Below are 14,962 nucleotides of genomic sequence, written 5' to 3'. Positions count from 1 at the left end.
CTCGATCGATCTGTCCGGCGCCTGTTTTTTGTTATCATCTACACATAACAATGGCCTATTTCAACCCCAAGGCCCATTTCCTGACTCTCCCTCTGCAAGATGTGCAAGATTGCTGCTCTCTCGCCTAACTGAACGTAGGTAATCTTGTAAAAACAGCAGTTGACCGCATCATGAAAAGAATTTCAAGGGAGACTTTTGTTCTCGACGACCTCGTTTGCAGACAACATTCCAGTTAAAATAATAAAAAAACAGATGAACCGTTTTATATTATGCACGGAAGTGCGGGCGCCCACGCCTTTCCTTCAAGAAGACTACTTAATTACTACTCATCCGTATCGTAAATGAGCTATGTAATCACCGTCAGAGCGTACATGATCATGACCTTTGCAAACGAGGTATAGCCACAGTCAGTAATGCATATATTTGCTCAGTTTCATTTTCTTGTTTTATCTATTGTATATATAGTCACACCGCCTCAACCGCTTCAACTGCCCTAGACCTTTTGAGATATTGCGTTAAAGAAGATGTCGCCCGAAGTTTGAATTTTTGTCTTTTTCTCGTTGATTCGACGTCATTTCATTCTTTCGCACCCGGCGAAAGTTACAAGTAGGAGATGAAAGAGAAAAAGAAGAGAAGTGGCTTTTTTACAGATGAGATATTGAATCATGCAGTATGCGAGTTTTCGAATCCGTTTTTGAACGCCTTGGTGAGTAGATTGCGAAGTCCTGCCTCCTTCACTGGTAATAACCAGCTTGGCCGCAACAGGCATTGGAACCGGTTACCACCCCTAAAACAGATCAGCACAGAATTTCACAGTCCACGGATCATAATAAAGCTCACACTACTTTGTTGCCCATAGTACATCATCCCATTACCCTGCCCTTGCCCGCCCATTCCCAATCCGCCAACGGCAGGTTGTTGGTCAAAAGTAACTGGGGGTTGACTAAGCGTGGAACCCATGCGCATACTGCCTTGACTAGGGTATTGCAAATCGATGCTTGGGGAAGCGAACTGTTACGACATGAAGTCAATATATCGGCCAATACAGTACTCCGCTTCTTGACAAGCGAGAGCCGAGGACAAATTGACTTACGGGATTGAAAGGATCCGATGCAGGGCTCATCATGGAACCGGGACTACTCAGCCTTCCTTGTCGAGCAGCTGGAGTCCTTGGGCTTTTACCCGGTTGAGGATTTCCCCTCATTTGGCCCAAAGGCATAGTTTGAGGAATCAACAATGGCGAAAGGTTGCCCAATCCATTGACAGCTTGATAACTAGCACCGTTTACTGGTTGGTATGGATAGTAAGTTTGACCAAATTGTTGTTGTCTGTTGGGTTGCCATTGAGGTGTCGGGTTTCGTCCAAAGGGGGAAGCACTGGCATAGCCCGCAGGAACGGGCAAGCCAACGGCTTCGAGCAACATGCGGTAAGGCGGAGTTGTCGATGCCTTGATGTTCGGTAAAACCCGACGGACAGCCTCGACCATTTGTTTCTTCTGATCCTCTGCGATGGTATTGACAGCAATGATTTTGCCAATGACTTGGTTACCGTTGTTAGCGTCGGACAGAATTTCTACAAGAGTCTGATCATTGGTGGACGTAAAGATAGCTTGAACAAGGTTGGTGCTGGCTTGCGGCTCAGTAGTTTGGGTAATAACTGGCATCTCTCTTGTCAGCTATGACTTGAACATTGTAAGTTGACGTAAGGACTTACTGCGCAGGACAGTCAGAGAGGCTAGCTTATGGGTGCAGAGATGAGCAATATGCGGGATAAATCTATTCGCCAACAGATTGTACCGGCCCGGAAGATTCGACGAATCCACCAGCCAGGTCAAAAGAAGGGCACCATTGGGGTTGGTGGCCAAAGGGATTGAATTCAGGATAATACTGGTGGAAATTCGTTTCTGCAAAGCGGGATTTAGCTAACTTCGATTCCGATCAAAGGCTTGTTTCACCTTTTGGTACAGACTTGTGTAGGGGCTCTCTAGGCAAGTTCTCATACACCTCGCTCCAAACCTATTCTGCGCAATGTCCCACATTCTGTCGATCATCGCATCAAATACGTAATGGTTAAACGGTTCCCCAAACCTCAAGGTGCCAGCACAGACATAGTTACCCAAAGAGTCGCACATCAGAGGGGGGGCAAATGGCCTCAGATTGTTCACGACGATGGCGCGCTCTTCATCCGTGGAGCTGCATTCGATAATCTTTTGGGCAGCCCACGTGCCATTCTTGTGAACACCGATGGTAGCGAGATGAGGGGCGATGCGTTCAAGCATGGCGATCCGGAGCGCATGAGAAGTGCGTTCAAACAGTTTTTGTATGATGGTGTTACCGATGAAATCGCTTGAAAGCTACGATCATCGTTAGATTTTGATTTTGAGAGTCAAATCGCGCAAATTCCTACCTCTGCACAGTCTTCCATCAAGTCCTTGGTGATTTCATCAATCTCGTCCTGCCTACATTGCCCAGAATCAAGCTTCTTCCTAACCTCCTTAAGTTTACCAGTGTCGAATCTTCTCATAGATCGATCAGCGGGAGGGGGGATGGAGGTATAATAAGTGGCAGGTGGACGAGCATCTAGCCCCTGTTCAGTACAACCGACTTCAACATTGAAAGAAATATCACTGACCAGCTGCAGCTTTGATGTCACTATCTTCATCCGGCTGACTACTCAGGACCTGCATGATCATCTGCTGGTCTGAAACATTGCCATTTTCCCCTGCCAACCCCTTCTCAAGCACCTGTTCATGAACACCTTGCTTGACCAGGTCGAGCACCAACGGGCTCCTATAATTCTCCAATCCTCCTCCTTCAACAGACATTTGCTGTTCGGTAGACACAGAGGTTGCACCCAGGACACTGTTAAGCGCATCACCAAGTTTGGTGGGTGAGTCGCTAGGCGAAGCAGGAAGTCCCAAATGGGCTGTGGAGATTGTAGGGGAGCGGGTGGGGACACGTGCAAAGCCAATGCGGATAGGTCCCACATCGGAGCCGAGGATGTCGCGTCCATTCAGTGCATTACGAGCTGAGACGGCAGAGTCGAGCCGTTCAAAGTTGACAAATCCGCAGCACTTGTTCTGAAGCACACGCGAAGACTCAACCGGCCCAAAGGGAGTAAATATCTGCAGAAGAGTAGAGGCCGATGTCGTGCTCGGTATGCTTCCTATCCACAGAGCCCTAGTGGGAAGTGCGCTGGTTTGATCGTTTTGGTCAGGCGAAGATATCATGTTGGTCGCAGTTTGGGGCGGGACGGTCACCGACGCACCAGGACCCGGGATGGAAGTGAGGGCGGAGGACATTGAAACGATGGGAGTAGCGGAAAGAGGTGGGCCACTAGTGAAAACAAGACCGGGTGGAGCGGGTGCAACAGCGCTTACAGTGGGACCGTTGGGTGCAGAATCAATTTTGCCAAAACCGATGCGCACGGGAGCGGTCTCGGAGAGAGCAGATACGTGACCACCAAGGCGATTCAAAACGTCGTCTCGAGCTCGAATGGCATCAACCTTGTCCATAAAATTGACAAATGCACAGGTCTATAGTGGGCACATGTCAGCATCGTTGTCGCCACTTCCATTAGCAGGCATACCTTTTCTGGCAACATTCTGACACTCTCGATGGCACCATAGGGTGCGAACACCTGAAACAGTGCGTTGCTAGTCGCGTTAACGTCCAGATTACCGATCCACAGGCTTCTTGTGGGTACCTGGGGTGTCGAGGATCCCTTATCCTCTGGGGTACCAGTTCGACTAGTATGGGAGGAAATGGAAAGCCTGCCAGCACGACTGGAGTCCCTTGATCTTGCAGCATAACCATACGCACCAAGCGCTGCCAGCTCAGCCTGCATAGGAGACTGGGGAATACTGGCGAGGTAGCTCGCTGACCGGTTGAGCCCTCTTCGGTGCGGATTTTCAAGGGCCCCGATTGTGCTCGCGCGTTGCCGATGGGTGTCTTTGAACAGATTGGTTGGTGGGTAGAGGTTGGCCAATTGAGGGTTAGACATGTACGACGACGTGTCATACACGCCAAGGTTCTCAATCGCTCTCGCAAGCATCTCTTCTTCGCTTTGCCCATTGTCGTAAGGATTTGTTTCTTGGGTGAAAGAATGCATTGATGTCACGCTGGGTCGGAATGGACGGGCAAAGTTGGAAACGGTACTTGCTCGAAGACGGCTGGCAGGACCAGAGGAGGCAATGGCGCGCTGAGTCTGGCTCCGAAGTTCGGACATACTTGCTGGAGGCAGATGATCCGAAACGTCGGCCAAACCGAGGTAATCGAGAGTGGAAAAGTTGAGATCGTCTGTACCTAGACTAGCGGCGGACTCTGAGGCCGAGGTATAGAACGAAAAGTCTTCTTCAGCGGGCTGTATGCGCCGCCCGAGAGGGCTCCTGGCAGGGGTCGTCGCCGCCGTGGTCAACCCAGGGTTAGACAACCACGCATTACTGAATGGGCCGTGTCCGAAAGCATCACCTAGACCGGCACCCGGCAAGGTGAGCGAGCCGGAACGAAGACGGTTAGGCGCGTGGGCCGCTGGAGTTTCGAGATTGGCCGCCGACGAAGCAGTGTGCCGCAGAGCGGGGCGTGACGCCGTCTGGGGGTAAGCCGGGGAGAGAGCAGAAGTGCGGGCGTAGGCGGGATTCGTGGGAGTTTCAGAGGTGACAGTTGTGGCACTTGTAGGCTGGTCAACGTCGTCCACCTCGGGAGTGAGCCGGGAAGCGGCTTCCTGGAGGTTGGAAGGCATTGTTCTGCCAAGACGCACCCGTAGTCAGCGACGGCACCTGCTGGACTCGCAACACGGCGCTGCGACGACTTACCCGGCCCTCGCTCGCCGATACCCTGTAGCGACGCTGTTGCTGGCACTGGCGGCGGCGTCGTCCTCTGCGTCCATCACGGGCTTGTAGGTGGGCACGCCCATTTCGTCGTCTATTATCTCTCTTGCGCTGCGACTGGGCATCAGCGACGGACGGAGGGGCGTGGGGAGACGACTCACCGACGTGCATACGCAGCGCTCGGGGCGGGCGGCGGCGTTCTCCCTTCTCTCTGCCTGAGGGGTGCTTTTTCTGGAGAGAGGCTGCTCCGGGGTGCTGTGGGGGGGGGTTGTGCCATGGCGGGGGGAGGTTGCTATGGAGCACACTCTTCCACGCACTGCCTTTCGCCTACGTAGAGCCACGGTCGAGACAAGGTGGAGGCGCATGGCAACTTACGTAATATATCCCACGTGGATTTCCTTATCACTTCTGCCCTCGCATGATGCTTCTGGCGCCTTCCATCCACGATCTCTTCCCCCTTTGCTTTCCTTCCTTCTTTCCTTCATCCATCCATCCACCTCTCCTCTCTTTTCTTCTCATCCATGCAGGGATAGACACCCAACTGTCATCCATCCATCCGCCCGAACTCTTCCCACCTCGGTCCACGGAAGGTATAGGATCATACCCATCTTTCTCTTTCCATCTTTTTTTTCCCCTATCAGGCCAGAAAAAGAAAAAAAAACTGCAAACAACCTCTCAGGATGTTCTTCCTGGTTGGTACCACCCTTGCGCGAAAGCCTTGCTATTCGCGCTGACACGTTTACTGCTTTCTTTGCATCCGAACCTGCCCGACTGTGTTTTTTCTCTGCCCGAAAAATTTTGGTTGCATAGCGAGAACTTACTCATACAATCCTACTTCATCCATCCTACTTTGGTGCCCAGCTTGAAGACTATCTCCGTCAGAAGCTTTATGAGGATGTTGAAGGAACGTGTAGCGGTAAACATGGGTATGTTGTTCATTTTCGTCACAGCTCGGACGCTGACATGGAGGATAGGTATATCATCTCGGTCATCACCATAACAGACATAGGTGAAGGCAAGATCATCCCATCGACAGGTCAAGCAAAGTTTAAGACAAGGTATACTGCCATCGTCATGAAGCCCTTCAAGGGTGAAGTAGTGGATGCCAAGGTTGTCAATGTCAACAAGGCGAGTCTTTTGGCATCTGTTTTCACATTGTCCGACGGCTGACTGTTTTGCAGATGGGCTTCTTTGCGATGGTCGGGCCATTACAAGTGTTCGTCTCTTGTCATGTAAGTCACAGTTTCATTTTCACTTGCCCTCTTTGAGCATCCCCACCCCTCTCCATCTATGATGAACATTATGCATAGGGACAACAGATCTTTCGGGAATGTTGATTTATGCGGGACGATCTTGTAGTAATTGATCGATTAGTTCCTGATCTTTTTATTTCCTTATTATTTCTAGAGTGCAATGACTGAGAGTCTGATCAAAGTTTGCTGACTGCCCGATCCTCAGCTTACTCACTCGGATATGAAATTCGACCCCAGCGTTTCGCCGCCATGCTATCGTTCAAATGACGAAATTATTCAAAAGGATACCAAAGTGCGAATACAAATTGTAGGTTGTAGAGTAGAAGCGAATGATATGGTAAGTCTATACCACTCGAACCGTGCTCCTGTTGCATCCCAAACTGAGAGGTGAGTTCAGTTTGCGATCGGAACTATTAAGAAGGACTATCTTGGTCAAATAAGAGATGAGTAAGGTAATTATATGGTATGGCTGTGTGCGCGACACCAAAGCATAAATTTGGGAATCCTTGTATTAGACTACATTAACATATACACACTATTGTCAGAAATTGAATACAACATGCATAAATGATGATGTAACCATGATTTCTGTGAGATGCGTTTTTTACGAGGCATATCGACTATCGTAGGTCGTAGTAAGGCGGTGGCTCGGTGCTCTGGTTGGTATATTGCCGGCCGGTTTGACGCTGTTGCCGTCAGGTTCGTAAAGATAGGTGATTGCCATGCCCGGCGTCTATGTGTAGTTTTCACAAGGGAGTCAGTGGAGATTGCTCATGGGACTGCTGAATGACATGCCGTGGGTATCTTTTTCCTTTCCTTTGCAGGTTTCTCTTCATCGTCTTTCGGCACAGCCAATAGGCCAGTGAGGTATCCGACAACGATGTAGTATATCCACGCCATCAAACATCCTACCGCGATCTTCTTGCTGACTAGCTCCGTTCAGCGGTTGGATCGACTGGGTCAAGACGACCTACCGAGACCAATAGATATAATAGACATTAAAACTTTAAGGTTGGTCAACCTTGTCGTCCATTTTTGCCTAGCCGTTTCAAATTCCTTGATTGTCTTTTTGGCCCTTTTCTGTCGTGCAGATTCCTTTGCTTCCATCTCGGCTTTTAGTTGGTCCCTGGCAGCAGGCGTCTCGCGTTGGTTGTAGTGGCCGCTAAGGGACACACTTGCTGTCAGCAGCGCTTCTTCCAGACACTTTGCACAGAATGACGGTCCTAGAACACTTGCATGTGAGAACTATTCCCCGCTTCCCACCACAGTTCTTTACTTGCACCCCTACCGGCCAGTCCGAGGGGAAACGGGAAAAGTCGTGGCTTCCCCTCCCTGGTCGTCAGGAATTTACTAGGGTGGGCGTCCGGGTATTCCCAGTCGCTCTTTTTCTGTTCAATCTTACTCTTCACCAAGGGATCCATTCTTGCCTTTTCTTCTTCGTGCGCTTTGGCCAACGAGGCGGAATGGTAGGAGAGCATGTAAAGAATGAAATGGTGTGAGAGGAGGAGAAGGACGAGGAGGATAGACAGGCGCGTAAGAGGCCCCGAGAGGGGGTTCGGGCCGAGAAGGTTTGTTAGGATGAGAGATACGGCGCAAAGGGCGAGGGCGAGTATGTGGAACGGGGTGAGGGTAAGGCCGTTGCTGGGCTTGAGGGGGTCCCTGAAGAGGTCAGGGGGCATTGTGCGTGTTAGTGGTTAGTAGATGACAGTCAGTGGTCAGTAATGAGAGTCAGTGGTCAGTAATGGCAGTGTCAGTGTTATAGCCATGGGAAATCGGCACGATGGATAGCGAATGCTACGCCGCATGAAAGGAGATGCGATGCGCGACGGGTCTTTTTGTTTCCGGCTGCGTGTGTCCGTGCGCTACGCGTTGTGACGCTCGTCGCTCCTTTATAACCGCCGCTGCGTGTACTTTCCCGTTATTAACCCGGCCACTCTCTCCCACGCGATGTCCTCGCCCCCCCCGCTGCATGCCCGTCGGCCAAACCCGAAGCGGCTCTCCCTCTCTCTCCCCCGCTCCCCGGCCGCCGCGCCCTCCCCTCCCCAGCCCGTCGCCCTCCCCCTCCCCCGCCCCCCCGGCCCACGCCGCCCCTCGCTCCTCACCCTCATCACCCAGCCCCCCGCGCCGTATGCCCCCCGCCCCGCCTCCCTCTCCCCCTCCTCCTCCTCCCCCACAGCCTCCACTTCCACCACCCCCTCCACCTCCCCCCCGCTCCCGCCCACGTTCGCCTTTGCTATGCCCACCGCCTACCCCTTCCGCCAGACAGAGCCCTACCACGACGGCCCGATCGAGGTTCTCCCTGGTGTCTGGCTCGGCGCCGAGGAGTCCGTCGGTCGCTGGGATATCTGGGCCGGGAATACGGCGGGAAATACGGTGAGAGTGGTGAATGTCGCGCAAGAAGTCGAGGATCCCTTTGACGCCGCCGGTCCAGGGCGTGTCTCTGGATGGCCAAGGCCGTCCGCGCTGCCAGCGGAGACCGCCAAGAGGAGAATGAAGCTCAGGACATATCCCGCCGTGGTTGGAGATGGAACGAGACCCCATGTGGAATACTGCCATGCGAGATGGTCACATGGAGAGCTGGGCCTGGCAGATCTGCCAGCGGATGCTTGTTTGGGTGACGTGCTGTATCCCAGGGCCCCTGAGAATAATGAAGGGCTGTGGAGATTCTGGGAAACCATCAGATGGATGGAGGAAGGGAGGCAGGGCGGAACTCCAATACTGATTCAGTGAGTGCATCTATGGAACGATATGGCAGACGACTGATGGACAATCGTCCAGCTGCCAGTGCGGCGTATCAAGATCAGCCACTCTGGCAATAGCGTATACCATGGCCCTCGCGGCCGCCGGTGCAATGCCACAGTACCTTGGACATATTCGAGTGATGCAAGATGCTTATGACTTTGTCAAGGGCAAGTCTTGTTGGATAGGCCCTAATCACTCGTGAGTCCTTGCTCGCCTTTTACTCCTCAATGCATCCTTTGGATCCGCCTGACGATCAAATCCGCCAGCTTGGTGTTTCAACTGGTCGATTTCGCCCGTAACCTTACTACGCTTCTGTCATCGCATTACGCTACTACGCCCGACGCGCCGATCCAAACGTCTTTCCCTACTGCTGCAGAGTCTGAGCTCAGCGAAGCTGAATGGGCGCGTCGACGGCGAGAGTTTGATGAAGACGAGATGGGAGGATGCACTACTGACCCTAGTACGGGTGCGAGCGATGGAGAAACAACCGGAGAAGGTTGCATGAGTGCCGAAGAGGCTGGTGAAGAGGCGCGAAGGCTGGACGCTGCCATGCTTGCCCGGCGAGCAGCGACGAAGGAAGAGGTGTAGACGATTCCATTCGAGGCGCTTTTAGATACACAGGCTGCGACGCGGCGGCCGGGATGTTTTTGTATTGTATATATACGGGTGGCCGGTGTGGGACGTTGAGTGATGTTTCTACGTCACACAAATGCACAAACACATATAACAAACAGCCAGCCATCTTCCCATCTTGCATCTCATCCCCAGCGCCACCATGCTCCTCGCCCTGCTCCCTATCCCCTCCGCCCTCATTCTTCTTCTACTTCTCCTCTATCACCTCACACCTCTCCTCGCACTCGTCAGCAACCTTCCCATCCCGCTTCACAAACTATCAATGATCATCCCTCATCCCAAAAGGGCTCGTAACTTGCCTCGCGAATTCTTCAACTTGCCTCCTCGCCCCGGCAGCCCCAACGGAGACTCAACACTGACATTGCGGGAAATCGGTTCTCGACTGGGAGTCAGAGGCAAGTTGATGTTGCTATTGATCTGTGAAGCAGCCATCAGCCTTATGGCCGGATGGATCGTCCTCAAATTGGGTGTAGAAGGCAGAGGTAATGGGGTGTGGGCCGCAGTAGCAGTTAGCATGATGCTCTTACCAGGCACTGCTGCCTGGCTCGCAATTTTCGTGATGCTATCGAGGCCAGCACATTATGATCGACATGCAAAGAGTCGCCTTTCCGGGGTTCGCAGGGCCATCTTTGGGGTCGGAGGCATATCTCACTCGACCTTATACCATCGTATTTTACCCTTGTCCTCTGCAACCACGTGTGTGGGAGTCATTCTGGCAGGTGTGCTTGGCGATTATTCAGCGAGGTATGTCATCCTTGCGTGGACAGCGACCTATATTGCAATCCTCGTCGGCTGTGGCGCTATGGGCCTATGGCAGATGGCGCGCACGCCTAGAAAGGGTATGATTCGGTTGCGCGGCGAGAGTAGGATGAGCATGTATGAGGAGAAAAATGATTTCATTCTTACCGAAAAGGGAGAAGAGGGGCTCAGAGCGGGAGCTACTTGTCTGGATGGAAATGCGAATGGGATGGAACGACTGAAAAGAAGTGACAGCTGGGTTTCCTCGCCTTGTGTGTGGCACTTTTATTTATTCGATATTCATCAACTGACTGTCATGTGATAGCACGCCGCCAGACTCTTCTTTCTTCTTTCGAATACTCATCCGAGACAGACGCTGCGTCTTCGTATAGAACCCCCAAAAGCAAACTTTCCTCCTCGTCATTAAAGGCACCGCAATTTGAACAGCAATAAATTGTCTCACCCTCATCCTTCCATTATCCCTCGCCAGATCGTCAGAACATCTCCAACGAAGGATCATGGTTATCCCATGATACAAACAGCCAGTCCACCATTTCAGAATGGTCGTTCCCTTCCCCTGAGCCCGCCGTAACACGACCCCGATCATCAGCTTCCCCAGCTATCAATGCCAATCTTCCCAAACCTGGTCAGACCCGAATGCAAGTGGGCCCCAAGACCTCAGATGCAACTACCTACACCGGTACCCTTACTTCAACCCCTGGGTCGGCCATCTGTTCTCCAGATGGTTCAATGCTGGCAGCCTATTCTCCAGATCCATTCCGACCTATGCCGCGAGGCTTCGAGTCTCTTACTAGTTACCCTATTTCCACTTCGCAATTAGCGGAGAGCAGGATAAGCTTAGCTCCGTCCAAAGTGACGACTCCCATGGACGCGATCGGCAATGTTCCAATCGAGATGGCATCCGCTAAACAATCGTCCACTTGGAGAACCCAGAATTATCAATCTTTCAACCAGCCTGCGGCTAGCGGCACCACTCTGGCCAATTCACTCGACTTCAAAACACCAGCACGCTCCCGTATCAGTGTAACGGACCATCGTGCACCTCCACCACCACCAATCCCCAGTAACATGCCGCTTCCGCCAACACCGACGTTTGCGAGAAGCAGTACTTTGTGGGAGATGAGCTCAAGCATGCACGGGAAGGAGAGCATGGAAATGTTGTTAGGAGGAGAAGAGGAGGTATGGGTCCCTGTAGATGAGCAGGTGGCTGGTGCTGAGAGATGGGGTGTTTCGGGAAGAGGAGTGGGCATTGTTGCTGTGGTTGGGAACGTTGCTTGTTTCGTGAGTTAGTCACCTTCGCACCCATCATATCGTGCCTGATTGTATTACGTAACAGACACTTGGCCTCCCTTTTCTCCTCCACCACGGACGCTTCACACATATCGCACGCGTTCTTTACCTCGTCTCTCTCCTCTTGCCCTCCCTTTTCTTGCTCCTTACGTCGTACATCTTGAGATACAGACTCTCCAAAAGCGTCTACCACCGCGCCATTAAGGGCTCAACAAAGTCAGCATCCACTGGCGTCACAGGCCACAAATCTCTAGCGTTGATATCGGAGTCCCAGCTCTCTCTCCCTGTGTCTATCTCGCCCAAGCTCACCCCTCCTCAGGCTAAGCTTGGATCTGTATCCGAAATCCACAACACCAAACTAAACATATCAAGGCTGGCCCATCGAAGACCCTCGCTCACTACTTATGTGGCTGCTGACAAGGACGGCTCGTTAAGCCATCCAGGACGCATAACTTTTGCAGACCGTAGCCCTAAGCGTCGACACACAGTATATGGTAATTTTACTATGCGGGACTTGGAAGCTGAGGAGGCTATGAGGAAAAGTTTATCAAGAAAAAGCTGTGATGTTTGGATTCAAAACGGACATGCCATTGAGGGTGGAGGATTCATGTCCCGTGCGGCGGAAATGTTCAAGCCGGTACCCGCAATGCGTGTACTTGTGAATCAGCCCCTCGATGCCAGAAAAAGAGACACTGTCAAAATTTTTAGGGGAGGAGTGGTCTCCATGATAGCTAAAAGGACCAGTGGTTTCTTCGAAGGGCGGCGACATAGTATACTCACCCATGCAGAAGCAACAGGAAAAACGAGGGGGCAGTATGAAGAGGCAAGCACTATTAATGGTGCATCCTCTCCTTGTTCACCAGCCAACTCCTTCCGTTCTCTATCTGCCACCAATTTTGATACCGACCGGCCGATTTCTCATACAAGCGGGCACCAGAGTGTCAACTCGACGGGCGAAGGTAGCACTCTTCCTGCCGTTCAGATATACCGTGCAACCAGAGGAAGGATGTCGAACGGACCTACCCTTATATTCGGAAAACGAATGTCGAATCAGCGGCTGAACAAGGCAGCTAGTGTTGGAGAAGGCGCTGGACTTGAGCTGGACCGGTTAACCGACAATGTCACGCCCAAGTGAGTCGCGGAGCTTCGTCAATGGCATGCCGTACGCTAACAAAACTATATGATAGCCTGCGACCCTCTGTAGACATTAGGAGTGACGCAAGCGAAGAGCCAAGCCAATGTTCGCCGCATACATCTCAACCAGACGAACAAGGCAATGACATTATTGAACAAAAGCGACCTCTTTCAAAGCAATTTGGCTACAGTGTAGATGCTGAAAACAGCTATCCTAGAGCTCCTTCCTTCGACAATCTGTCGTTCAAGGACCAGTCAACCCCACATCAATCACGTCGTCCAAGCAACAAACACCACATTTGCAATCAAAACTCGTCGGTAGATTTTTCCAGATCACCAGAATACTATGCGGCGGAGAGTAGTAGTAAGTTGTTGAAAGGCGAAAGCGCCGAGAGTAAACACTCGCTGGTCCATAAATCCTCCTTTGGTCTGCCCAGGCTGAAGGAGGAAGATTTCACAGCCGATGTACGCAAATCTTTTGAAGAGTTATCTCGACCCATCTTACTCTACGACGTTCAATCTGCCGGTATTGACCTCCCTCCCATACCGAGTTCCCTAACCATAGCTCACCTCAACTTGTCACCCATAACAGAGAATAAAGAGGACAGTTTCTCTGAAACCTCCATGATTCTTTCCAGGTCATGTGTGGAGGATATGCATCTCGCTCTACAGCTTGCTGCCTCATCCTCGAATCAAAATATCGCGCAAGAGATCACGGAACATGTTGGGACCCTCCAAGATTCTAAGGGGAGCTCTCTTGCGAGCCCGATGGGCACTGAAGTGGAAGATGCTGTGGAAGAGATGGAAAGGATGATGGCAATGGATACTCCTACTCGGGAAGACTTTGTTGTTTCCCCGTCACTCTCGACTTCTACTGCTCCCAATGGTAGACTGAGGAGTGCCAGCGACATATCAGTGTCTACTTCTGCAAGCAGCGCGATAGCCGATACTAAATCTGTCAACTGCTACCTTGGCGGTTTAACGAAAGATGGGCCGCCAATTCCCACTATCCCGGCCGCATACCGGCAACCATCCGACTTACCCACTGTCGTCTCTCACCCTCATCCTCCTCCCTTGGCGAGGACTCCTTCTTCTACTACTTTTGGTTTAAGGGAGCAGACAGACCTCCGCCATTTCTGCATCTCGGAGCCTCATCCCCCTGTTCAGCGATTGCTTCCTAAACAATCTTCCGACTCGACGTACTCCGCCTCCTCGAGGATCGAGTCAGAATTGAATGACAGAGAACAGACCTTACCTCTAAAAATACGAGAGTATCAGCCATCTAAGATGGAGATGAAAATCGCAAAGCAGCTTGATGAGCGTAATCGGTGGAGGAGTATCGATGCGAATAATCGCGAAAGGAGAGCAGTGGTGGAGAAGCCTGCCATAAGATCGACGGTGCAGCATAGCAAGGGTAGTACTCTCGAATCAACAGTTCGTTCTAGTCCTCTGAAGCCTCTCCAAGTAATCGCGGAGAAGCAGGCAAATCGCACGAGTCTTACCAATCCCAAACCGACTTCCAAGGCCGTCAAGGGATTTAGTGTATTATTGCAAGATGAACAAGGAGGGTCAAAAGTATCATTGGGTGGGAGAAGTGAAAAGCAAAAGGGGAAGGAGAATGCAAAGGGAAGCAAGGCGTCATCATCAAGTTCGGCGACTGTTTGTATGAAGGGGCTGAGGGCGTAGTTCAGTAACGTATAATGAATATATTGGTCATTCGATTTACATGTACACGTCTATACTCATATCGAAAGGAATGATCAACTCCATGACAAAGCAGTTTCTATTACCATACCAGGTTCTTTGTATAAAACAGGAAAGACATTGGGCTTAGCTACATGGGGAGATGTGACCCAAACACTTATATTAATGGCGCGAACGATGTGTAATAATTATTTACCCGAAGCTAAGAGCTTCTCGAGCATACTGCCGGTACCAGCAGAAGACTGTGAAGTGACACCGGCGTCGAGTTTTTCACCCTCTGTGACGCAAATCAGTTGTCGACGCCCATTGAGAAGAATATTAACTCACGAGCACCATACACGTCAATTGAGTCAATTCTGGTGGTCTCCTCGTCCTCCTGATTGTCCTTTACCAAGATATGCAAGCTTCTCACGTTCTGAAACCTCACGTATCGCAATGGAATTCTGTCTCCTTTGACTTGCTCTGGGGTCAAAATCAATTCTTGGGCAGGCGCCTCGTTTTCCGCATCATCGAAGCCGATGTTGGGCTGGTTAATAAACAGCTTCACTGTTTTGGGTGCTTGAGAAGGGCTGATACCGGAAAAGATTGAGATGGCTTTCAGCTTAACGGCATCTTGAAA

The 14,962-nt window shown here is 51.4% G+C and overlaps 6 protein-coding genes across 6 annotated transcripts in view; 3 read left to right on the top strand and 3 right to left on the bottom strand.

The window, feature by feature from the left end:
- Positions 1-400: 400 nt before the first annotated feature.
- CND04760 (conserved hypothetical protein) lies at positions 401-5,111 on the bottom strand. The gene is made up of 10 exons (XM_024657078.1): positions 4,990-5,111; positions 4,814-4,939; positions 3,589-4,744; positions 2,632-3,535; positions 2,407-2,579; positions 1,955-2,353; positions 1,714-1,903; positions 1,094-1,656; positions 841-1,011; positions 401-787 (listed from the first exon to the last, which is right to left on the bottom strand). Exons 1-10 carry the CDS (start codon positions 5,103-5,105, stop codon positions 779-781), a joined length of 3,807 nt encoding a protein of 1,268 aa, XP_024512722.1. The 5' UTR covers positions 5,106-5,111; the 3' UTR covers positions 401-778.
- A 232-nt stretch (positions 5,112-5,343) lies between these two features.
- On the top strand, positions 5,344-6,661 carry CND04750 (conserved hypothetical protein). The gene is made up of 6 exons (XM_570495.2): positions 5,344-5,520; positions 5,639-5,754; positions 5,803-5,956; positions 6,010-6,060; positions 6,287-6,418; positions 6,479-6,661. The coding sequence occupies exons 1-6, from the start codon at positions 5,509-5,511 to the stop codon at positions 6,530-6,532; spliced, it is 519 nt and encodes a 172-aa protein (XP_570495.1). The 5' UTR covers positions 5,344-5,508; the 3' UTR covers positions 6,533-6,661.
- A 37-nt stretch (positions 6,662-6,698) lies between these two features.
- Positions 6,699-8,151, bottom strand: CND04740 (hypothetical protein). Its single transcript, XM_024657077.1, has 2 exons — positions 7,025-8,151; positions 6,699-6,877 (listed from the first exon to the last, which is right to left on the bottom strand). The coding sequence occupies exon 1, from the start codon at positions 7,758-7,760 to the stop codon at positions 7,305-7,307; it is 456 nt and encodes a 151-aa protein (XP_024512615.1). The 5' UTR covers positions 7,761-8,151; the 3' UTR covers positions 6,699-6,877; positions 7,025-7,304.
- A 104-nt stretch (positions 8,152-8,255) lies between these two features.
- CND04730 (hypothetical protein) lies at positions 8,256-9,542 on the top strand. Its single transcript, XM_570087.2, has 3 exons — positions 8,256-8,807; positions 8,860-9,021; positions 9,090-9,542. Exons 1-3 carry the CDS (start codon positions 8,317-8,319, stop codon positions 9,409-9,411), a joined length of 975 nt encoding a protein of 324 aa, XP_570087.2. The 5' UTR covers positions 8,256-8,316; the 3' UTR covers positions 9,412-9,542.
- Positions 9,543-9,548: 6 nt separating this feature from the next.
- On the top strand, positions 9,549-14,372 carry CND04710 (expressed protein). The gene is made up of 4 exons (XM_024657076.1): positions 9,549-10,466; positions 10,520-11,496; positions 11,552-12,636; positions 12,693-14,372. Exons 2-4 carry the CDS (start codon positions 10,852-10,854, stop codon positions 14,323-14,325), a joined length of 3,363 nt encoding a protein of 1,120 aa, XP_024512616.1. The 5' UTR covers positions 9,549-10,466; positions 10,520-10,851; the 3' UTR covers positions 14,326-14,372.
- Positions 14,352-14,962, bottom strand: part of CND04700 (thiol-disulfide exchange intermediate, putative) — a 1,592-nt gene continuing 981 nt past the window's right edge. Inside the window, exons 7-8 of the mRNA XM_024657075.1 lie at positions 14,671-14,962; positions 14,352-14,620 (exon numbers count right to left, since the gene is read on the bottom strand). The exon at positions 14,671-14,962 is cut by the window's right edge and continues 279 nt beyond it. Coding sequence (XP_024512775.1) covers positions 14,532-14,620; positions 14,671-14,962 — 381 coding nt within the window. The 3' untranslated portion in view covers positions 14,352-14,531. The remainder of the gene's footprint in view (positions 14,621-14,670) is intronic.

The sequence above is a fragment of the Cryptococcus neoformans genome (assembly GCF_000091045.1).
Source record: "Cryptococcus neoformans var. neoformans JEC21 chromosome 4 sequence".
Taxonomy (NCBI): domain Eukaryota; kingdom Fungi; phylum Basidiomycota; class Tremellomycetes; order Tremellales; family Cryptococcaceae; genus Cryptococcus; species Cryptococcus deneoformans.
This window is presented reverse-complemented; position numbering and strand designations above follow the sequence as displayed.

What these genes read in the sequence shown, in the direction of transcription:
- CND04710 (XM_024657076.1), top strand. Translation starts at nt 10,852, where the DNA reads ATGCAAGTGGGCCCCAAGACCTCAGATGCAACTACCTACACCGGTACC. An exon ending in TTGGGAACGTTGCTTGTTTC is followed by an intron (nt 11,497 to 11,551) that starts GTGAGTTAGTCA and finishes ATTACGTAACAG; the next exon opens with ACACTTGGCCTCCCTTTTCT. An exon ending in ACCGACAATGTCACGCCCAA is followed by an intron (nt 12,637 to 12,692) that starts GTGAGTCGCGGA and finishes ACTATATGATAG; the next exon opens with CCTGCGACCCTCTGTAGACA.
- CND04740 (XM_024657077.1), bottom strand. Translation starts at nt 7,760, where the DNA reads ATGCCCCCTGACCTCTTCAGGGACCCCCTCAAGCCCAGCAACGGCCTT.
- CND04750 (XM_570495.2), top strand. An exon ending in AGGTTGTCAATGTCAACAAG is followed by an intron (nt 5,957 to 6,009) that starts GCGAGTCTTTTG and finishes ACTGTTTTGCAG; the next exon opens with ATGGGCTTCTTTGCGATGGT. An exon ending in AAGTGTTCGTCTCTTGTCAT is followed by an intron (nt 6,061 to 6,286) that starts GTAAGTCACAGT and finishes CCCGATCCTCAG; the next exon opens with CTTACTCACTCGGATATGAA.
- CND04760 (XM_024657078.1), bottom strand. Translation starts at nt 5,105, where the DNA reads ATGGCACAACCCCCCCCCACAGCACCCCGGAGCAGCCTCTCTCCAGAA. An exon ending in TGACATCAAAGCTGCAGCTG is followed by an intron (nt 2,580 to 2,631) that starts GTCAGTGATATT and finishes AACAGGGGCTAG; the next exon opens with ATGCTCGTCCACCTGCCACT. An exon ending in CATCGGATCCTTTCAATCCC is followed by an intron (nt 1,012 to 1,093) that starts GTAAGTCAATTT and finishes ATGTCGTAACAG; the next exon opens with TTCGCTTCCCCAAGCATCGA.
- CND04730 (XM_570087.2), top strand. Translation starts at nt 8,317, where the DNA reads ATGCCCACCGCCTACCCCTTCCGCCAGACAGAGCCCTACCACGACGGC. An exon ending in GGAACTCCAATACTGATTCA is followed by an intron (nt 8,808 to 8,859) that starts GTGAGTGCATCT and finishes ACAATCGTCCAG; the next exon opens with CTGCCAGTGCGGCGTATCAA. An exon ending in TGGATAGGCCCTAATCACTC is followed by an intron (nt 9,022 to 9,089) that starts GTGAGTCCTTGC and finishes CAAATCCGCCAG; the next exon opens with CTTGGTGTTTCAACTGGTCG.